The sequence below is a fragment of the Caloenas nicobarica genome, chromosome 20 (genome assembly GCF_036013445.1).
Source record: "Caloenas nicobarica isolate bCalNic1 chromosome 20, bCalNic1.hap1, whole genome shotgun sequence".
Classification (NCBI taxonomy): Eukaryota; Metazoa; Chordata; class Aves; order Columbiformes; family Columbidae; genus Caloenas; species Caloenas nicobarica.
The window spans coordinates 5,443,169-5,455,941 of NC_088264.1; the positions used below are offsets into that span (position 1 = coordinate 5,443,169).

The window sequence follows — 12,773 nt, forward strand, 5'->3', positions numbered from 1 at the left end:
CCTGCAGCTCTTCATTTCCAGCCCTGCAGTCCAGCTAGTCACCACCGCCAAACCCCGAGATGAGATACGTACGGATTGCCTGGCTGTAGTCACTGCTTACATGCTTTTATTATAATAAATATAATCATATATATAATTCATACATACAGTGCCTGTTCTGGGGAGACTGAGTAATGCTTCTCCTTCCTGGGGGGAAGGAACGCTCTGGCAGAGCCTTCTGCAGGAAGGTTGGGATAAGTTTGGAACCTAGAGGAAAACTAGCGTCTGGCAAAATGTCCCATTGAAGAATTTGACCCCTTCCTACTCCCCTCGGAGCCTGCATCTGTGCCGGTACCGCTGGCCCCTGTCGTCATTGCTGCCGCACGTCACTGTCCTCTGCTCTTCAAGGCTGGCAGGGAGCGGGTTGCAATGAGGTGTTTATAACCTGGGCAAATTGTTCCAATTGCTGAGAGATGTTCCTGACTCCCAGCTTTTGTCCGTCCAGTTTTGTTATCAGGAATCAATAGCAGAGAGTTGGTGGTGTCACACAAAAAAATTTGGAAGCTTCAGGGCCTTTGGAAATTGTGTTAGCACAGATTTTGTAAATGTCTGGGCTTGTAGTGATTTTTCAGAGGGCTGCCTAAAGACCTTGCTGTGTCTTGTCAGCCCTATAGGCCTGTTCCCATCCTGCCATAACTGTACCTGTTAAAACTCCAATTTTATCTGTGTGCTTTACATAGATTCCCAGTTCTTTTTGAACTTGGAATCAGATGGTCTTTTGTCAAGTTGTTATGGTGTTGCTGTTGAAAATAGATGCACAGCTCGCCCACACCTTCTCCGTGTCTGCCTGAGGGTCACAAACGCCCATCTCTTACCTACAAAACATCTGTTGGGGGATAGCTGCTTACTGTTAAGAAAGCAGACAGTGCCCAAAATAAGTGTCAAATTGGTAAAGCTCATTGCTCCTTAGACCTACTCTAAATTGCAGTAAGTGATGAGCCAGTTAATTGCTGTGGTAACAAGAGTTTTATTTAAACAGTCTTTCAATCCTGTGTTTGCAAGCCTATGACAGAGACCTGTGGAATAACAGCTTTTGGCTGCCAGGACAAGAGGATAATTGGTGGCCTTTTTTCGGAAGGTCAGCTAATGTACACCAGCGCCTGTTCTCCAACTGGGAGCCCTGGGGACGCCGCAGCCCTCTGGAAAGCCTGGTCTTCCTCCCATGATTTGAACATGGAATCATGTGTAGCTGCTCTGTAGGGTTTTAGCTCGCGTCTGCCGGCTGTGCAAGACGGACTGTGTGGCTGGGGGTGTTTGCTGGTGTTGTAAATCAGCTAATGCGCATAGGGTGCACTTATGACGGCGTTGTGCTGTGGTTTTGTATGCTTGTTGGAAAACATCTCGAACTAAAGAAATGTTTAAATGCTACCTTATTATGTTTAAGTGATGCGTGCTGCTTCTAGTCCGTACTTGATAGTCCTTTCTCCAAACCTGCTGTAGTGAAGGACCCCCCCGGTAATACAGTGTATTCTGGACTCTTGACTAGTATCTCAGTTTACCTAAAATACCACTGTTTAGTAATTCGTATTGCTTGGGCAGTGCATAATTCTGATTCTTTCTTCCCTTAGAGAAGCTGTTGCTTTATATTTCTTCCTTTTGATTTAGATGCAGAATGCAATTTTCTCTGCTAAGTGCAGTTGGGATGTCAGACTGGTAGTATCTATTAGATTTTTCTCTCCCAAACTGTCAATCCTGTTGTCCTGGGACTAGACCAGTTTTACAGAGTTAACACCGAGCTATCAGCTCCTCAATTAGTGAAGCTGAAGGGAGAGTAGCTACCCCTTGAGATGATTTGGGAGCAGGCAGCGGTGGTGTGGACGAGCACTGATGCAAGCTGCCCGCTCAGCAGCAGCCTCAGGGCAACTGTTGCTGAGCTCCCAAAGGAAGAATTCTCAGAATTTTTTTTTTTTTTTTTTTATATCGCTCAAAGGAATGGGAAGCAAAGGCCACGTTCTGTAAATATAGTCCTGCAGGGTATGTTTGCACAGGCAAATGAGGCAGGTCTGTAAGGCCCCTGCCTGCTCCCAGCACGGCTGAGCAGAAACCTGCCCTTGCTTTAACTTTCCTGCCCTTGCTTTATCTTTCCTGCCCCTGCTTTATCTTTCCTGCCCCTGCTTTATCTTTCCTGCCCCTGCTTTATCTTTCCTGCCCCTGCTTTATCTTTCCTGCCCCTGCTTTATCTTTCCTGCCCTTGCTTTATCTTTCCTGCCCTTGCTTTAACTTCCTCGGCAGTGCCGAGCAGCCTTCCCCTAGCACCAGCCAACTGAATACTATATAGGTATACATAATATGTATTATTTAATCGCTATGGAAACCTACGTGGTGCTGGGGAAACAAATGATTAAGCCCGTGTCTACAGCAGAATATTTACCCCAAGTGCAATGTCGTTTTGATGCACAACTGCTTTTTGAGGTGTTTTTGCTCTGCCAAAAGCAGATGTGCTTTCCTTAACAAATGCACCAGTGTAGCTGCTTCCACTTCAGTCCAGCTTATAGTTGTGTTCCATGGGGATCCCCTTGTGTATAAAGTGCATTTACATTTAATAGGGTGTGCTGACATACCTAGAATAGCCAGCCCTGATTTAATTCCTCACTCAGATGCGGTTTGGTCTTTGTAAGATAGGATTGTTATGTTAAGGTATTTGTCTTTTATGAGAAACAGTGCAACTAGAGTTGCCTTGTACTGTTCTGAGTGCCGGTCACTTCTTAAGCTTTATGCATGATTTATGCTCCAACTTTGTTCTTCGTAAAATGAGACGCTTCTTGGTTTTGCTACTATCTGTCAATTTTCTCTTACCTTGATGCCTTTTGCTCCCACGGCATCATCGGAAGTTTCCCAGGGAATATAGATTGGGCATCTGTGCATGAAGAACTGAGCTTCTCCAGTGCTTTGTACTCTTACATCATTTTGTTTTGTGGGATTTGCTGTTTCAGCGTGAGCATTTGTGTGTTTACCTTGGTTTTTTTTCAGGAAAGTGTTAACTGTGCTTAAGCACAAATAACGGATTAAATTTGGCTGTGTGGGATTTTATCCTTTCGACTGAAAGATGGTTTATGCAAGTTTTCATTGTCTCTTTGATTTACACACCTTATTCAATGAAATCATTGTGGTCTGGGGACTATCCAGCTATTTATTAATTATTTATTAATTATTTATCCCAAAGTTAATCCACGTGGCCTGGAAACTTGGGTAAGCATCTCTTCTTCCACACCGCTCCCACGCACCTTCCAGGTACTCCAAATAAGAGTGCTGAGCCCTGGCTGTCAGCAGGAATTAACTAAATAGGGCTGTCTCTAAAGAGTAGCACTTCTGTCCATGTTCTCACCATCAAATCAGAAACAAGCTTCTCCTGATGAAGTGATGTGGAATTTGTGATTTATTTAAAGCCTGAAAAAGCTGCGAAACTCCTTGGTTTGCCAAGGAATAGAGATATGAAGTGTCGAGGCAGGAGTCATTCTTTGATTAATGGGCTTGTGCAGGAAGGTGTTGGACCATCCCTTACTAATAGAGAGGTTCGAGCAGGTCTGACCAGATGAAGACGAGTGGGAAATGTGCTGCTTTTTGAAAACAGAGTGGAAAATTCCCAGGTCTTGTAGCTGCGGCCCGCTCCTCGTTAATCACGGTGGCTTCAGCTGCTACCAGTGGTGACACCGGCTGGTGTAGCCACTTCGTGCTGGAATGGATCGCTGGTTCTCCCTCTCTGTCCCACCACAGCTGCCCTGGGAGGGGTAGGACTTGCAGGTGGAGGATGATGATGCAGAGCAGGATGGAGGGGAGGATGGTGGTAACACCAAACTGCACTGGGAGCTATGGGGGGATACCTGGCTGCACCTCAGCTCTGTATTTAGTGGGTTGTGTCGCCTGGTCCTGGTTACTGCCGTGTTAGAAGCTGCAGGGTGCAGCCCCCGTGGAGTGAGTTTGCTGGCAGGTGGAACAGTAATTAACTGTGGTCCTGAATGGCTGCAGCAGGAGAGGAGAGCAAGGTGAGGTGAGAACCGGGACTAAAATGACTTTCACAGAGAACTGGCATCGGTGCAGCAGCTGAGATACCTCAGCTGAGATACGTCATTTCTAGGGAGTGGGGTAAAGCAAAATAAATGGATGTATAGAATTCAAGTACAAATCTCATGAAACAAGCAGCTTTTGTGAGATCCTGTTCCGTAGTGTTTGTGTTGATATGAGATCTCCCGTGTCTCCCTCTCTTTCTCAGCACTGCGGCAAGCCAGATCACTTGATTTAGATGTCACAAGAGCCCTGTAGAGCATTTGGATTGACCTCTTGAAGTAAAACAAACTTCGTAATGGGATTAACTGGCTTCTTTCCTGGCTTCTTTCTTAATACTTGCAGTTTTTTTGCGGCTTGCCTTAGCACAGCATCCTGGCAGCTCCATCAGGATGATTACTTGGAGCCGAAACGTGCAACGTCTGTCACATTGCTGTGAGCTAGGATGAATTTTTGTCTGAAACCCTGTCAGCCCGTGCCCAGGAGACCTTCAGTAATGAGTTGTATTCATTAGCCAGTCTTTCTGATCCTTCCCATCAGAGCAGCGGCAGTGTCATTAGCGAAGAATTGGAGGCATTGCCATGGGCAAACATCTCCATCCCGGCCTCTGACCTCCTCCCAGCTTTGACGTGGGTCTCGGCAGCACCCTGGGCGAGCCCGGCTCCTCCACGCCGGCTCGTCAACCTCTCTAATTGCTTAGACACAAGTCCCGGTGATGGTTCTTTGGGGTCGAGCTGGGAAGGGTGAGGAGCACCACGGCAGGACCACCCTGGCCGGGTAAGTGAGCGGGACATGAGACAGGAGCCTGGGAGAGGGTTTTGGGAATTGCCACCGCACCCCGAGCGTCAGCACAAATGAGGCATGTAAATCCCAGAGGGAGATCTTCCTGGGCTTTGTAGGTCTGCAAATGTCAAGTGGGACGTTCCCGGTGCCAGCAGCCTCGGCACCTGCCGCTGGGTGATTCGTGCCATTGCTTCTTCAGCTTGCAGCTGGGAGAGAGATGGATTTTAATAGCTGGGATTTGGAAAGCGGACTAATAGTAACCGTTTGTGTGGCTTAATACACTGTAGTGTTAAAGGTGGCTGGAGAAGCAGGAGCACTAATGAATAGGGTGTGAGTAAAAAGGATGGCCTGGTGATACCTCATTTCATGGGCACTTAGGAGGGGAAAACCTGACCTTTTTTTAATGGAACAATTTAAGAAAAGCAACTGACAGCATCAAGCAATTTTTCCTTTCAAATGTATGCAGGTCTGGAACTCTCTGCTGCAGAAATCTGAGAGATGCAATCATCCAACAATATTTTTTTTAATTTTGATTTTCGTGGTTGCTATTATATCTTGAAGGAATCTGCTTTTGGATCTCAAAGCAAAAAGAGATAGCAGATATAGAGGTAGCAGATGACATTGGGTCCCAATCCCTAAATTATCCAGTGAAGGCCCCCATTGCCACATTTTTGATTTCTGATTGTGAACCCAGATATTCTTGTTAGTGAGACTGCTGGCGAACGGTTAGGTTGGAAACCTCGTCCTCCTCAAGGCAGCAGTTACACGTCCCCCAAGAACACTTCTCAAATGCTAGAGAAGCCACCAGAAGAAGACTCGGATCAAATCTCAGCCATGGCTGATGTGCTTTTTCCTGTTTGCAATTAAATCACATTCTTCTCTTTGAGAGATACAAGCAATGAGAGTGCTGCCATGTCTTGAAATTAGACACAGTCGTATCGTCCTACAAACCCAATGCAAACTTGCAGAGTGTTTTTAGTCAAAACACAATTTGGGGATTTCCCTACTCTACAAACGTAGAATCTAACTAGAAGAAGAAATGAGATGTTGCCTCTTGACAGTTCTTTGCTGCGCTGTATCTTGCTGCTTTGCTTTAAATTGTGCCTGGAGGCTATGGCAGACGTTTGTGGAATCTAACGGGAAGGTTGTTCATACAAAATGGTTGGTATTTGACTAAGCCCATCAGTGCACGATGGCGATTCCTCCTTGTGCTCCTCCAGGTTATTTGCCTTATCCCTACGCTAAGTCCACTGTCGTGCCACGGCTCTGCCATGGATCGGTGTCAAGTAGCAGTACGTGCTGGCTGGGCAGAAAGGCATCGCCGCTGCTGCTCCCTCGTTAAGCTGTGTAATTACTGAGGGATCGGTAATGCTGCACTTCAAGCAGTAAGGTGTTAGACAAATGCTTTGGGATGTCATTCCGATGGCAGTTCTGGCGGAGATAAGTCATTTCTGGCTGTCACCCCCAATCCCATTGTGTGCCGGGATGGAGTTAATGGGCACACGTCATCCCCAGGCAGAAAGCGTGTGCCCTATGCTCTAGTGTTTGTGCTCGGCTAGCACACTGTAAATATACATATTTTTGCCTAGGTTCTGCTTGCATCTGTGATTGAAAGGCTGGTCATCAAAGCAGACTGAATTTGGCATGCCTTGGCCAAGAGGTTTTTAACTGGCGCTGGAGGCAGAACTGCTCCGGCGGTTCAGTTTTGCCTGGTGTCACGGAGGTTTACCTGCCCGTGTTTCCTGATAACCTCACGCTTCTCCCGGCTTTTATCACGGCTTTTATCACAGCTCTCACCATCAGCAGAAAGCCCAGCCAGCTGTGGCGGCTGACACCCCAGGAGTGCTTATCGAGGGCCATTGTGCTCTTATCCGGAGCTTCAATAATACATGGCATCGATTTTTGCTGTGTTGAATACTATATAGTGTTTACATTCCCCAGAATAATTCAGCAGGGTAAACAGATAGTATTCTTTGGAAGTAATGTCAATATTAACAGCGTTCGGGATAGTATTTGCTGTCCAGCTTTGATGGAAAGCAACCTTTCTCTTGCCTGTGTTTAGAAGGGGCTGTAATTTCTGCAGAGCATTATTCTCTCAGAATGCTGGTCAGATATTTTGTCCCCTGGGGCTGCATTTGGGATCCAAGATATTGTCTATCAGCAATTTTTGCAGGCAGTAAATTCTGCGGCTGCAAGTGCCTTTGGCTGTTTTCTGGGACTGTGGCCATTCACAGCTTCAGCTGGAAGGTAGAAACCATCCATTATTTATCTAGTTGACCTTCTGGAGCAATTTGTTAGGTGTATTTGTACAGAGCATCTGCTGGAACTGCCTTTTATAGGGTAAACTTGAGGATGCTAATGGAAATTCAGTGGTGAAGGTTGCAAACGGCCCCTGTGGTAACATTGCTTCCCACTGATGTTGCGGCAAGTGAAGATGATGGGGCACTGCGGACTCGAACAGCCTCTCAGGTAGCTGAACACCTTCACGTTGCAGACGCGCTCACATGAACATATATTAAAATCTGCCCATCGGCAGGGAGGGTAAAGCTGCACCTGCAACATTACACGCTGAGTTTTGTGCTCCTGCACGTGCTGTTTTGAATAACGGTTGCTTAGGAAGTTGCTACGTGGTGGTGGTGGTGCCTTTTGGAGCATGGAGCAGAAAGGTCTGCTGGGCAGACGGGCGGTTGTGCTGCCGAAGGGTTGCTGCAGTCCCCGGGATGTTGAAAACTTGGCCTTTTTTTCATCTAAGAGAGACTGAGATCTCCCAGGTGTCCGGGGTGCTGCGCTCGTCCTGACATTATGACTCTCTAATGGTTCTTGGTGCTTTCTAGCACATCATTAAACAAAGAAAAAACACCAGGATGAAACAGTTCCTGCTCAAATAGACCCTGACATCATCATACATATGCACAGCTCCTGAAAAACCGGCAGCCCTCTGGGCAGAATATGAATGCCTTGATTTTCTAGCCCCCTGAGCAGCGGTGAAGAGGGGCCACTAGGACCAGCCAGTGGAGATTGAGATATAATTGCTTGCCTAGAGCAGAAACATATTTCTGTACACGAGCAGAATACCAATGAGGACAGAAGGAAGGAAGGTATCAAACAGATTCGCAGGCAGGAAAAGGAGGATAAGTGGTTAAAGGAAGGGATTCAAAGGCCAAGACAATAGGCTAGTTCTGCTTACAGCATTTTATCAGGGAGAAATTTGGGGGGGGTTTTAATGATTTTTTTCAGGTGCTGAATGCATTACAGAGCCGGTGGGTGAGAAAGCGAGCAGGAGCAAGGGGCAAGCAGCGTGACCCCGGGTGCCACTGAGAGGACTGCTGCAAAGATAGGGGCAGGGAAAGGGACCTACCTGACGCCACGATGATAACCTAACTAGAGCAAGCATATCCTTTGGAAGTTGATGAGGTTAATGCCACCCGATTTCTGACTTGGGCCTTTTTCTTCCCAGGATTCCTTCTTTCTGTAATTGCACACAGCAACCTTTAAGGCAATTTAGGTTTAAGCAGCATGAACCTTTGAAATCACCTTCCTATGTAATTGCCAACCTGGGATATAGTTTTGTTAGCCGTTTACAAATGCTCTTCAGCCCTGCACCTGCAGGACGTGGCTCACACCAGGGATGTGGCCGAAGGCACAGAGCTGCCTTCTCTGTGTCCGGTCCATGGAGACGCAGAGTAAGAATTTGTAAGTTCTTGTGTTCTGGCATCATGACCTAACCTTCAGACCTAAGCTTGATAGGAACGCGCAGCTTCACAAGGTAGTTTGGAGCATTTTAGATGCTTTGAAAGCACTCGACTACCTCTCTGAATTATTGTTTAGGGTCTGGTAGTGGAAACTAAAAATGGAGATCTAATGAGCTAAAAATAATGTTGGACAGAACAGGCTTAGTGTGTCTGAGTCACACTGAATGTCAGCATCTGCCCTTTCTTCCTGAATTAATGTCGTGGAGGCTTTGGAGGAGCTGGTGGGGGGAGGAATTAAATCTTGCAGTAGAGCCCTAATTGCTGAGCTCCAAAAACCTCACCTGTGTCCTGTTTGGTGGGCAGCTGCGCTTAAAAAATGGATAGGAGAGGCGGTTTCAAAGCGGCGGGGTTGATGTGCTGGGCACCCGAGCCCTGCAGGATCTCTCCCGGCTGACGTCACGGCTCTGCGGCGGCGGGTGACGCGGTGCAGGACCTGTCCCCGGGTAAAGCCGGGCTTAGGGAGGACGCGAGTTTGCTGCTCAAAGGCTTCCAGCCTTGCACAGAAAGCAGGGAAGCGAGTCCAAGCTGCGAGCTGCCGCAGACCCCGCGTCCTTCCCCTCCGCCGATGTGAAGCGTCACCGCAGATGGGCTTTGCTGCAGAAGTGGCTTTAATAGATTTGCTTTTAGAAGGGAGTGTTTTGAACGGAGAATGAGCGCATGTGTTTGACCTACATCCTGCACATCGTGTCCAGGAAGCCTGAAGGGTGTAATGGGAGGAATGTATTCTTACACGATGCCTCTCGTTTTCAACTCCATTAATTTTTATCGGATTGCTGCCTTTATGTTGTAATTGTCAGAAACGAGGAGGAGAGAGAAAATTGCCCTGTTGCTCCCTCTGTGATCGGCTTCGGGGGTTCTGTTGTTTTAAAGCCACATATATGGAAAACGGCGCTGTCATTTAGCATGGCAGCGGGTTTGGACTGGAAACATTATGGCTTTTTTCGTGCTGGAAGTGTTATTGGCTTTGTTAGAGAGAATCGGTGAGTGAGCAATTACAGTGGCTGCACAGAAAGGAGGAAAGACTCCCGACACCAGGGAGATGCAAAGCAACTCAGCTTTGCAAAGCATTACAATACGTTTTATTTTTATGAACTTTATGACCCCGATTTGCTAGTTAAAAGCAAACAGAATGATCAGATCCATTTGTTTTTACCCAGCTGACTGATGTAAGGAAATTTAGCTGAATTGAGAGAGCAGCGTAACATTTTTGGGGGGGAATGGGAAACAGCTTAGTTGCAAAAACAAATCCACAGGAGAGCAGACTTCGCGCCCACAGTCCTGTGTTTCATAAAGAGAAGCTCTGCCTGGGCATTTAAGTCTCTGTACTGAGTCTTCTTTAGCATTTATACGTACATGTTAACATATTGCCTTCTTTTTGCTTATTTTGCCACCACAACCTCTGAAATGGCTAGTGGAAATTCCCGTGCTGCCCATCCTCTTTCAGGCTTTTAGGTTGCTAATGCACAGTTGCTTATATTCAGGCAAACTGAAATATTCTCTGACGAAACCCTCCCAACCAAGCACTGCCTCGTTGCATTTTCTTTTGTACAAGCCGGTGTCCCTTGTGAAATAATGGCCCTCAGCTTCCACCTGCCGTTCAGAGTTAGAATGACAGGTCTACCACAAGTTTCAAGGAAAAAAAAAAGCGCAAATTTCAGTCCCAAGTGCAAAACATTGCAGGAAATTAAAGCAGAATTAGTATACAGCTGGTCCTGACAAGGCTTTTGGTGTGTTTCAGATTAGCTAGCCACATTTTCCCAGAACTTGAATAAAAGGGGTGTTATTTCCACTGATCAAATCAGCCAAATTGTAGCTATTTTAAGAAGCAATCTGCTTTAAGTTGTACAGAAGTATGTTGTTCTTCTCTTTTCCAGCTAAAAACCACAGTGACACCCAAGTGTTCTTCTACCTGTGGATTATCTTCTATTTCATCAGCTCATGTTATACCCTAATTTGGGACCTGAAGATGGACTGGGGTCTCTTTGACAAAAACGCTGGTGAAAATACCTTTCTTCGAGAAGGAATTGTCTACCCACAGAAAGTGCGTATACAGCCCGTTCTTATGTTAGAGAAGGCTTTTAATATTTTATTTTAGTATTTTAATGAAACGTGTGGAGCGTGTTGCAGGTGGTTGCTGGTGCTTCCCGAGTGCTATGGGCTGGGATTTTCTAGTTGTATAGTTCATTTTTCTAGCTGTATGGTTCAATTTTTTTACACTGAGGGTGGTGAGAGCCTGGCTCAGGTTCCCAGAGAGGTGGTGGATGAACCATCCCTGGAGACATCCCAGGCCAGGCTGGACGGGGCTCTGAGCAACCTGAGCTGGTGCAGATGTCCCTGCTCGTGGCAGGGGTTGGACTAGATGAGCTTTGAAGGTCCCTTCCAACCCAAACCGTTCTGTGATTCTATTATTTGTTTGAAAGAAATCGTATCATATTGTTCACTTCTCTGGTGGCTGAGCAGCAAATTCTGTATCTTCCTGAAGGCCTGAAGAGGTCTGTCTTCTGTGCAGCACACGTACGATGACCTGTCCTGATTGCCTCTCTTGTTCTTCAGGCATACTACTATTGTGCCATTGTAGAAGATGTCATCCTGCGTTTTGCGTGGACCATCCAGATCTCCCTCACTTCCATGCAAATCTTTCCCTACGCCGGGGACATCATTTCGACTGTATTTGCCCCGCTTGAAGTATTCCGGTAAGGCTGCTGGACGCAACAGTTTGTTTCTCTTTTACATTTTTATTACTTGTTATAACATCAGCATGATGGGAAATGCCTTGCTCCTTGGACATGGAAGATACTGGTCCTTGAAAATGGAAGACTAGGTCTAACAGGAACATTTAATCCAAACAGGGTGCTGAGTGGAGAAAGCTGTGGAGGACTCTGCAGCAATGTGGGGCTGGATCCTGCATGCTGCGTTTGCAGTTTCCTCTGAACATAGACCTAATCTGGAGGGGTTTGTTATTACTAAATTTCTCCTTAAAATTACCTTATTGCAATTTCCAGATGAAACTTCCCTTGATTCTCAGGTTTGCAGTTATTCTCAAATCTCTGCTGCTTTTGCAAACACTAGTTTGGGTTCTACATCATCAGTTTGGATCCTGTAAGGTTGCAAGACTCTTTATATACTTGTACTCTAGTTAGAGACCCTTCCCCACAGCTTTCTGAGATGAGTAAAAGCCCTTGAAGCTGAACCTCCCTCAGGTGCATGGTGGAGGTTGCGTTTTGCCTGTCCTGCCTTCTGCCTGCGTGCTGTCCAAACGAGGGCTGTCGTCATTAGGACAATGAATGAGCCTGACAGATCTGTTTTTCTCCAGAGGGCTGGGAAGATGATGTAGCAGATGCTGCTGTTAGTCATTTGCTGTTTCTTCATACTCCCAGAGTGTTCCCAGAGGCACTTTGATCAGTGAGAACAGTCCATGGTATCTAGGCGCAGGTATCGGTGCTTCACCCAACACAGGCAGTCCCTGTAGAAGTGGAACCAAATTGGTAATTTTCACTTCTTTCTCCACCCAGGCGATTTGTGTGGAACTTCTTCCGTCTGGAGAACGAGCACCTGAACAACTGTGGTGAGTTCCGTGCCGTGAGGGACATCTCCGTGGCGCCGCTCAACGCCGATGACCTGACGCTCTTGGATCAGATGATGGACCAGGAGGACGGTGTACGAAACCGCCGCAAGAACAAGCAGTGGAAGCGCAGCCAGAGCGTGTCCTTGCGCAGACCTCGCCTTGCTTCACAGTATGTTTTGCCTCTCCTCTAGCACAACAAACCAAGTCACGCGTTGGAACTGTTGTTAACGCATGGTGGCCTTTTATGGACTGGGTAATCATGCAAAGATCGCAGTCTAAATAGTTATTCAAAGGCAGGACAGGTCCAATTAGTAAGTGAATATTTCTCTGATGGAGGGTTGATCCATCCTTTGCATCATCTTGGGGTTCTGGTAAACCACTGGAAAAGAGAGTTCCCTTTACAAAACTCCCCTTCTGCAAAAAATAGCCTGTAGCCATTGCCAGAGGTTGTGAATCCAAACCTGGAAGAGAGGTTCTCTTCAGCCGGCCATTTCCAGGCCTCAGACCACCCCAGCGTTTCAGTTATGGTTTGGTTAACGTTTCCTATGTGACATCTCGGACCCCTTCCTCTCCTAAATGGCCATGCCATTTTTCTCTCCACCCCCGCTCCTTACAGCCTAGACATTTCCCCA

General features: G+C 46.8%; 1 protein-coding gene across 2 annotated transcripts in view; it reads left to right on the forward strand.

Moving 5' to 3' along the window:
• XPR1 (xenotropic and polytropic retrovirus receptor 1) overlaps positions 1 to 12,773 on the forward strand; it is a 104,831-nt gene that overhangs the window by 89,787 nt on the left and 2,271 nt on the right. For both annotated transcript variants that reach the window (XR_010607309.1, XM_065648962.1), the window contains exons 12-14: positions 10,451 to 10,617; positions 11,130 to 11,269; positions 12,089 to 12,310. Coding sequence is in view for 1 of the 2 variants with exons in the window: in XM_065648962.1 (XP_065505034.1) it covers positions 10,451 to 10,617; positions 11,130 to 11,269; positions 12,089 to 12,310 (529 nt within the window). In the remaining variant the exon portion in view is untranslated. The remainder of the gene's footprint in view (positions 1 to 10,450; positions 10,618 to 11,129; positions 11,270 to 12,088; positions 12,311 to 12,773) is intronic.